Consider the following 10,416-nt stretch of genomic DNA (forward strand, 5'->3'; position numbering starts at 1 on the left):
CAGAGGTCTAATTTTAATGTGAAACAATTCCTTCTCTTATATCTGCTTAATCTATAAGAAGATTTGCATTTGGAATGAGTGAAAGCAACTATAATGCTCCTTATATCAAGACATAGATCCCTTTAAAATGACAAGATTAAGAGTTTAAAACAACACATAGTGCATCGTAATTGGCATATGTTTACAACAGACAATAAATAAGGATATTTTTTTGATGAGATGGAATCAATAGCAACAGCATAACAATAGCATCTAGGCTTATATATTGCCTCATAGTGCTCTTTGGGTGGTTTACAATGTAAGCATTATTTATATATTACCCCTACAATCTGGCTCTTCATTTTACTAACCTCAGAAGGATGGAAGGCTGAGTCAAGTTTGAGTCCTATTAGGATCAAACTCCTGGCTGTGGGTAGAGTTTGCCTGCAATACTACACTTCAATCATTTACCACCAAGGTTCTTTTCATATATTACAGGGGTGTCAATCCAGCCTGTGGGGTGCTTAAATCAGGCCTGCTGGGCCGGACTGGAAATATTAAAGGACCAGCTAAAATGAGCTGTGTGAGACCCTCCCGTGCCTCATTTTCGCCCTCCATGGCCTCCTGCAGCACTCTGCTGGCTGAAAATGGCTGTCAGAGTGCTGCAGGAGGCCTTGGAGGGTGAAAACGAGGTGCAGGGGGGCCATGCGCGGACTCCCTGCGCCCCGTTTTGGCCAGCAGGGTGCTGAAGGAGGCATCCATCCCGCACCCCTGAGGAGAACTACAATGCTGATCTGGCACTTGAAAAAATCCAGTTTGACACCCTTGATATATTATATCATATGCACCTGCAAAGGGCAACCTGGTGCCTCCCGTATCCTTCTAAAAACATCAGCCTTATACCCAATAATCAAGGATTCTAGGAAATTGTATCCAAAATATCTGGAAATGCCAGATTTGTTACACACTATATGTGTACTGTGTGTGTATGATAACAAATAAGACCACACACATTATCATGCTATTCTCATACCTGATATTATGCTCCAAGGAACATCTTGCAACAAGCAGACTCAGTAAATCTCATTTTAGATACCACAGGACTTCTGCATTACTTTCTCTCTCGCTTTTGTCTATCTTACTATCAATGTTTGAAATTAGGCATTTTATAGGATGCCTAGGAAATCTATATAATGCCAAATATGGGATGTCAAAGTACAAAACGCTTAATATTTCACACATTTCCTAGGCATTCTAATGCAATGACAAAAGGCAAACTGGCAAAGTATGAAATACTTTGGCAAAAATGCATTTCTAGCCTTTCTAGTTGGAACAAGTAGGTCAATGCTTTGTCTTTTCCTCTCTCTTTTTCAACAAGAAAGTTCTGTACTTTATTTTGCATTTCTTCTTTCATTTTCTTATATGTCTTTTCAATAAAAATTAGGGGTAGTGGTAGGATTAGGGATAGGATTAGCCCTAACCCTTTTCATGACTGTTACTATGCTGCATAATGCCTAGGGATATAGCAGTGATGGCTAACCTTTTCCGGACCGTGCCCAAAGCTCGCACATGCATGTGTGAATGTGCGCCCGAACCTCCCAAACTCAATGCGTGCATGCCCCCACCATATGTGCCCCCCCCACCCCCCCGTTGTCAAGGTTCCAGAAAAACCTCTTCTGCATAAAAAAAACTCAGAAGCCATTGTCTTTCAGAGTTCTTTACTAGCATGAGGAAACTGGCACACGATGAGTGAAATTCCAAAACTGAACTTCCGGATTCTTTTCCCAGTTATACAAACCCCAAGAGTCCCACCCCCATAACCCTTGTGCTGGTCACATGGTCCCACGTTCTCCCAGTTCATTCGAATATCTTCTCGCCACTCCTCCTGCAGATATGAACACCATCCGACCTTGACCGCTTGAAGAATGTTACCATACCCCTCAGCCCCCCTTCTTCCCCTCAGGGGAAAAATGTGGCAGCGTCTGGAACCCTAAAGCCTAGTATGGTTTCCAGGCCTGACACCCGTGCATACACGTGCATGCCCCCCCCCCCGGGCATGCTCCCAGCCCCTGTGGATGCATGGCAGAGACCTGAAGACCAGCTGGCTGGCAGGAGGCTCATATGTCCACAGAGAGGTGCTGCATGCCACCTCTGGCACCCGTGGCATAGGTCTGCCATCACGGGTATATAGCATATTAAAATAACAAAGGCGTTTCATACTTTGCCTAAAAGTGTCATGCATTCTATACAACGCCAGCTTTTCACACATTTTTTTCAGGGATTAAATCCCAGGGAGATTGTAAAAGATTCTGAAAAAGCTTGGTAGCAAAAATCTGAGGTTGGCAGTGCTTAACAAATGGAAGAGTCTGGATTGGTGTGTACTTTTAATTCTCCGCAGCCATCTTGTGATCAGCCAGATTTTATTATCTTTTTTATGGTAGGTGTTAAGCAAACCCATTATTTGCTATAGGATGAAAACAAAGGAGAAAAAAAATGGTTTTCAGCAAAAATATAAATTGTGGTCACATGACCATGGGATGCTGCAAATGACTATAAATGCAGGCTGATTGCCAATTGTCCAAAATGTGGACACATGATCAGGGGAAGTGGCCATTGGAACAGGGTCGTACTTTCTAAGGATCAGACACAATTTGAATAGACTCTAAGCCCTAGAAATAAGTTGAGGACTATTTGTACTTCCTATCAGTTAAGTTTCATTCAGGCGGACTTTTCTTTTGCCCATCATGGTGGGGATGAATAGTTATGCAGAGCTCACCGATAAATTACATACTACATGAGATTTTCCAGATATGTTTCTATATAGAGCCATTGGAGAGAGAGGAAAAATAGCCTCAAAGACAACTCTTCTAGGTTTGCTTTGGTTCTGTTGTAATCTGTTCGTGTACCTCAGCTTCCTCCACAATGCTGGGTTTTGCAACCTTTGAAGCTCCGTTCAATGTGTGCAGGCAACATTTTTTTCCCTGAACTGTAAGAATGAATGAATGCGGTCTTCTTGTTTGTTTTTGTGACTATTAGATCCTTTCTCTTGAAAACCAAGTGAGATCTGCAGATTACCAATATACGGCCAAAGTGAAGAGGCCTTCTGTTTCCAAAGATGGGAGGAAGGGTACTTTCAAGCCTCAGGTCCCGTCCTCTCCAGCAGCTGATGTGAGCAAAGCCCCAAGTTCTACAGCTGCAGATGCCAATAAAAGGACTGACAGGACAGAACCAGGCCTCCCCTCCAGTCCTAACCCTCAGTGGCCAGCGGATCTCAGCAGAAGTTCCTCCAGTCTTCTGACCTCCAATTTGAGTGGTTCTCCCAGCCACCTTTCAGTCAAAGAGCCCACTCCAAGTATAGCTTCAGACATCTCTCTCCCCATCGCCACGCAGGAGCTGAGACAACGTCTGAGGCAGCTTGAAAAGTACAGTTCCAAATTCTTTTTTTTTTACATTGTATCTATTCTTTACATTGGCATTATTACTTTTAAGTTCTCTCCAACATGATTCTAAGCATAATATCTGCATTTTGTTTACAGTATCTGCGCATTGAGTTGACATTTTCATGAGGTCTCCACCTTGACTCAGATATTCATTTGCAAGTTTAAAAAGCACCAGTTTCGGCACCCCCACAATTTATATATTGCCGGTATTCTCCCCCACCCCCCGCCCAATTTTCTGCACAATAAGCAGAATTGTTTTTATATTGTTACTTCTCAAAACCAAAACATATTTTCACAATCAACAATTACTTAATATTCTGTATTTTAATTGTGTCTGTTCATAACAAGACTTTTCCCCTGACGCTGGAAAATCAGAATGAATTGTAAATTCTACGTACAGAATCTCATTAGGATTGTCTTATGTATGCAGGTGGGTTAGAATAGTACTTTAGGGTTCTTATTGAAGTATTTATTTCATATTTCTGTCATTGGGATATAATATATTCACAAAATCACAAAAGGGAGAATTATTGTTGTGTCATTGTGAGGCTGAACATTGACAGTTTTGTATTATCCTGATTTTTGTAGTGGAACAACGTTGGGACAGTCTCCACTGGGCCAGATTCAGTTAACAATTCGTCACAGTTCACAGAGAAACAAACTTATGGTGGTTGTGCACACATGCAGGTGATCCTATTATATATTTCTTGCATTTATCAATTTATCTGCAAGGTATGGTAGCTATGCTGAAGAACTGGGAAGGGTCTGCTTTCTTCTCTCCCATGTCGTCAAAAATTATTCCTCCAGTTAAATCTCCCCGTTCAACTGTGATTTTGACTAACCAGGATTCTCTTTGGAATCCAGGCTGAGGACTTGTATCCAGGCAGATGGGAAAAAAAAGAGATCAGTGAATCCTAGAGAAACGGTTCCTGACCAAGCATTGGTCAAAATTTGCAGATGTGCTGCTTTATTAACTATTTCTGATCTGGATATTTTATATTCTTTTATTGTAGAAACCTAATCGCCTTTTCAGAAGAAGGTTCCGACCCTTATGTTCGAATGTATTTATTGCCTGACAAGAGGAGATCAGGAAGAAGAAAAACAAGTGTTTCAAAGAAGAATTTAAACCCGGTGTTTGATCAGGCGTATGTTGCAATCTGGTTCCTGATTTTACAACATAAAGTTGGGAAATTATTAAAATTTCTTTCTTTGTACTGAAATGTTACTTCTATTGATTTTTAAGAAGGCATCTAGAAAGGGGTTAACAGTTCACTGTTACTATAAGTGCAGTGCATGGAGATAAAAATAAATGCAGATGTATCCAATTAGCATCTCCTGGTTTATTTTGTTACCATCTCTATAAATAAGATTATAGAAAAAAATGAGTCTTTTAGCAGTATGATCACAATAGAAAATAAGTCGCAAAAAAAGCCTAATCAGTTGGGTATTAATTGATACAAATACTATAATTCAACAAAGTAGAATTTGGAGCAATGCCTTGAGGGTAATATAGGTATTAAAATGAGCATTAAAAATGTGGAAGACAAATAATTTTGCAGGGGGAAATGTTCCTTACGTAATTTATTTATTTTATTTATTTATTAAATTTTTCTACCGCCCTTCTCCCGAAGGACTCAGGGCGGTGTACAGCCAGAGATAAGACACAGAATATATACAATTAAAACCAACAATTAAAACGTAACAAATTGCAAAAGGCTGATAATTTAAGAATTTGAATTTAAAATTTTAAAAATATCAATAAAACCCCAAATTAAAATCAAAACTATTGTCTATCAATAACTATCAAGTCCCGCTTGAATAAATAAGTGTGTTTTTAGCTCACTACGGAAGGTCCGTAGATCAGGCACTTGACGTAGGCCAGGGGGAAGTTCATTCCAGAGCGTCGATGCTCCCACAGAGAAGGCCCTACTCCTGGGGGCCGCCAGCCGACACTGTTTGGCGGACGGCACCCTGAGGAGACCCTCTCTGTGAGAGCGTACAGGTCGTTGGGAGGCATATGGTAACAGCAGGCGGTCTCGTAAGTACCCGGGTCCTAAGCCATGGAGCGCTTTAAAGGTGGTAACCAAAATCTTGAAGTGCACCCGAAAGACCACAGGAAGCCAGTGCAGACTACGGAGCAGTGGTATTACGTGGGAGCCACGAACGGCTCCCATTACTACTCGCACAGCCGCATTCTGGACTAACTGCAGCCTCCGGGTGCACCTCAAGGGCAGCCCCATGTAGAGAGCATTGCAGTAATCCAACCGAGACGTAACCAGAGCGTGGGTGACTGTGCATAAGGCATCCCGGTCAAGGAAGGGACGCAACTGGCGGACCAAGCGAACTTGGCAAAAAGCCATCCTGGAGACGGCCGCCAGATGTTCATCAAAGGACAGCCGTCCATCCAGGAGGACGCCCAAGTTGCGAACCACCTCCTTTGGGGCCAATAACTCGCCCCCAACAGTCAGCTGCGGATGCAGCTGACTATACCGGGGTGCCGGCTTCCACAGCCACTCCGTCTTGGAGGGATTGAGCTTGAGTCTGTTTCTCCCCATCCAGACCCGTACAGCTTCCAGGCACCGGGACAGCATTTCGACCGCTTCGTTGGCGTGGTCCGGGGTGGAAAAGTACAGCTGAGTATCATCAGCGTACAGATGATAACTCACCCCGAAACCACTGATGACCTCACCCAGCGGCTTCATATAGATGTTGAACAGGGTAGGTGAGAGAATCGACCCCTGAGGCACTCCACAAGTGAGGCGTCTCGCGGACGACCTCTGCCCCCCTGTCAACACCGTCTGCGACCGGTCGGAGAGATAGGAGGAGAACCACCAATAAACGATGCCTCCCACTCCCAATCCCTCCAGCCGGCGCAGCAGGATACCATGGTCGATGGTATCAAAAGCCGCTGAGAGATCTAATAGGACCAAGGCAGAGGAACAACCCCTGTCCCTGGCCCTCCAGAGGTCATCCACCAACGCGACCAAAGCCGTCTCCGTGCTGTAACCGGGTCGGAAGCCGGACTGGAACGGGTCTATCGACAGCTTCCTCCAGGTGCCGGGGGAGCTGCCATGCAACCACACTCTCTACAACCTTCGCCACAAAGCGAAGGTTGGAGACTGGACGATAATTTCCCAAAATAGCTGGGTCCAGGGAAGGCTTCTTGAGGAGAGGTCTCACCACCGCCTCTTTCAAGGCGGCGGGGAAAACCCCTTCCACCAAAGAAGCATTTATAATCCCCTGGAGCCAGCCTCGTGTCACTTCCTGAGCAGCCAGCACTAACCAGGAAGGACACGGGCCCAGTAAATATGTAGTTGCATGTAACCTCCCCAGCAACCTGTCCACGTCCTCGAGAGCCACAGAATCAAACTCATCCCAAATAGCCTCAACAAGACGTGTCTCCGTCATCTCGGTTGGATCATCGCAATCTTGGTCCAAACTATCCCGAACTATCCCGAACTAATAGATATGAGTCAAGCAGTTGCAATCTCAAAAATCCCACTGATTTTCAGGGCCCCTTAGCCAAATATTCTGAAGCCACAGATCTCCTGATTTCAAAGTACCGTATATACTCGAGTATAAGCCGAGTTTTTCAGCACGTTTTTTGTGCTGAAAAGCGCCCCCCCTCGGCTTATACTCGAGTCTACGTCTCGATGTACTTTTAAAAGATACTGTATTTTTGATAGATGTCCAGCAGGGGGCGCTGCATAATAAAAATGAGCGCCGAACATTTTGCACTTTTGCACTTTTATTGTTTTTCGTTCAAATAAATATTCATGTTATTTTACTTGGCTCTATCTTTATTTTTTACATTGACCAGTAGCTGCCTCATTTCCCACCCTAGGCTTATACTCGAGTCAATAGTTTTTCCCAGTTTTTTGTGGTAAAATTAGGTACCTCGGCTTATATTCGGGTCGGCTTATATTCGGGTCGGCTTATACTCGAGTATATACGGGGTACTTTGATTATATTCTTATCTGAAACATTTTTCCCTTCTCAGTTTTGATTTCAGCGTTTCATTGGCTGATCTACAGAGAAGAACTTTAGATGTTGCAGTGAAGAACAGTGGAGGATTCTTGTCTAAAGATAAAGGTCTGCTTGGTAAGGTGAGTATCACAGATGTAAAAAAAAAAGCAGTACTTGGATAATGATGATGATGATGATGATGATATCAGAGTTGGAAGGGACCTTGGAGGTCTTCTAGTCTTCTAGTCCAACCCCCTGCCCAGGCAGGAAACCCTACACCATTTCAGACAAATGGCTATCCCTACTAATACATCCCTAATGGAAAACCTACACCATTTCAGACAAATGGATAATGTGGCAAATAAATGTGAACTGAAGTATTGTAGAATATCGGCCAGTTTCCCTTTTTTTTTTTTTTTTTTGGCAAAGTTTTTTTATTTATTTAATTTATATGCCACACATCTCACTATCCAGGTGATTCTGGGCAGCTAATAAGGCAGTAAAAGGAAGAGCATGCAAACATTAAAAATATTAAAATTAACAGGAATTAGATAAACCAAGTACATGAGCAGCATGGAGCTTGAAATCTTCTTTCGTAGGCTGTTAGCCATCTCTAGCATAGATAACCCCCATTGGGACCCTATGCCAATTGGCAGAGCCATGTTCTGAGGCCTTTCCAAAAAGCCAAGAGGGTGGGGATGGATTATTGGCATAATCCCATAAACTTTACCTAGATCTGATTCTGAAACAGAATTGCTTATTTTTTTTCTTCTTTATGCACTCTGTAGCAAGATCCCATTGAGCTAATGTATAAAAATTTGAGTTGTAAAAAAACAACCCTCAAAGTTACTTTTACTTTGTTTGGTGTATTTCTTCTAAGGATTTAAGATCCATGCATGTGCATCCATGCAGAGCCAGTTGTTGAAGGGGTTAACTTTGTATTGGAATCACGGTTCAGATTTCACTTTTGCGAGACTTTATGCATACAGGGGGTTAGGAGTCAAAGCCAGAATCTAGGATGGCTTTCCACAGAACCAAATCATAATTTAGTTTTTTGTTCTCACAGGTATTAATACCATTGGCTTCAGAAGAACTTTCCAAAAATTGTACTCAGTGGTAAGTACAGCCGTAGGATGCCTTTTCAATTTTACCTCATTGAGAATTTGGATAAGAGTTCATTGTTTCCTTTTTCTTCTGTTTGTTTCATAGGTATGACTTGACAGAAGATGGGACAAGACCTAACGTTGCATCTTAGGCAGCTTTGAATTCCAAAAGCTCCTGTTAGCATATCTTTGCCAATCTTTATGTACTTTATCAGCATTGTACCAATATTACTTTTTATAACCCTTAGTTACTTGGCCCATCACCCCAACCATTTTATAATATTTTGAGATTTTACCGTAGGCTTAAGTCAGCTTACTTATAAACAATTTTTTCCCCATTTGTTACAGCAATTTTAATGTGCAATAGGGTTTGTAGAATAAACATTTGTTTCTGTAGGTCCTGTTATGGCATTTCTGTCCTTAAGAAAAGTGGGCTATCTTTCATTTTTTCTACCTTATTTGTGTCTCATCAAGATATCTGGCATGTAAATAGATACTATTTTTTACAATGCATTTTCCTCAGAGGTGTAAATGCAGAAAAAAATATCAAAGAAAACTATTTTCTTTGAAAAAAAGTATGATATAAAAATTTTAAAACAAATTTGAGAATAGCATAGCTAGTAAAATGGATTTAATTTTACTAATATTATGGATTTAAGAGTTTCTTATTTTTAAAAAATGAAAACTATTGATGTAATGATGTATGATTAAAGATTTGCAAAAAAGGGAACTACAAAATATTAACCTTTAATATTTATATTGAAAAATGTATTCTTTGAGTTTTGTTCAGATAATGCATATAATTCACAAATGCATATATTATATATTTACCCAGGATGTGAAAATGAAGATTTATGTAGTACAGTACCGTGTTTCTTCCATTCACTGCTTCTTATTAAAGGTTTATTTGCCCTATCCATAATGTAGGGAAATGCCTATGCAACAGTATGCTCAAGATATATAACGGAATTAGGATTTGGCAGCCACCCTGATACAACATTGCGATATCACATTGATTGCTAGCGATGGAAAACAGTTTATAACTGAGTTTTAAAGCATGTTTACAATTGTATGTGGAATACCAGCAAATAACGAACTCAAGCTGTAGAGACTTTTGAATTTCTGCTTGATTCTTTTACAGTTGTTTCAGTACTATCAGTATTGGTGCCTTGAGCAGCTTTTTAAATTTTATTTTTGGATCGATGCATGTAGTAGCCATATAGCATTCATAGCACTGCATTCTTTTTGAAAGTACAAGTTCCAAAGTTGATTCATTCACACATTACCAATAAGGAATATGACAGTGCAGAATGGGAGGACAGAGTGTGAAAAAAACAGCATTGAAGCTGATCCACAGTGCTTCGGTATAACAATAATGCAGGGGGAAAAAAGACTTCCAGTGAGTCATTTAAAATCAAATGTATGTTCTAATCCAGGGGTCTCCAACCTTGGTCCCTTTAAGACTTGTGGACTTCAACTCCCAGAGTCCCTCAGCCAGCTTTGCTTTGCTTTGCTTTGCTGACTGAGGGACTCTGGGAGTTGAAATCCACAAGTCTTAAAGGGACCAAGGTTGGAGACCCCTGTTCTAATCAGTGTAGCTTTTTCCCCCCATTTGATTTTCCCAGGCCCAGGAAATGCAAGAACAGTTTGCGAAAATTGGCTTAGTTATTTGAGTATGAACATTTTATTCATTGTTGCTTTCAGAATAGAATCAAGGGGGGGAGACACATTAATTATATTTATTCAAGTATTTTTGAAAGCTTTCTCAGATGGTTTTAACAATGACTCATTTTTTTTATTTTAACCCAAGAAATGGCATAGTTCTATGGAAATTAGTAGCGACACACCATCTTGAATATATATGCAATGCCTTTCTAAGAATAATACAACAGCATAAAATAATAAAATTTTATCAGAATGTTGAGAGT

At 41.2% G+C, this 10,416-nt stretch overlaps 1 protein-coding gene across 2 annotated transcripts in view; it reads left to right on the plus strand.

Annotated features, from left to right (window-relative positions):
- ESYT2 (extended synaptotagmin 2) overlaps positions 1–9,844 on the plus strand; it is an 82,265-nt gene extending 72,421 nt beyond the window's left edge. For both annotated transcript variants that reach the window (XM_058179752.1, XM_058179753.1), the window contains 6 exons: positions 3,016–3,401; positions 4,008–4,106; positions 4,433–4,564; positions 7,420–7,525; positions 8,452–8,501; positions 8,595–9,844. In XM_058179752.1, coding sequence (XP_058035735.1) covers positions 3,016–3,401; positions 4,008–4,106; positions 4,433–4,564; positions 7,420–7,525; positions 8,452–8,501; positions 8,595–8,640 — 819 coding nt within the window. In that variant the 3' untranslated portion in view covers positions 8,641–9,844. The remainder of the gene's footprint in view (positions 1–3,015; positions 3,402–4,007; positions 4,107–4,432; positions 4,565–7,419; positions 7,526–8,451; positions 8,502–8,594) is intronic.
- Positions 9,845–10,416: the final 572 nt, after the last annotated feature.

The sequence above is a fragment of the Ahaetulla prasina genome, chromosome 4 (assembly GCF_028640845.1).
Source record: "Ahaetulla prasina isolate Xishuangbanna chromosome 4, ASM2864084v1, whole genome shotgun sequence".
Classification (NCBI taxonomy): Eukaryota; Metazoa; Chordata; class Lepidosauria; order Squamata; family Colubridae; genus Ahaetulla; species Ahaetulla prasina.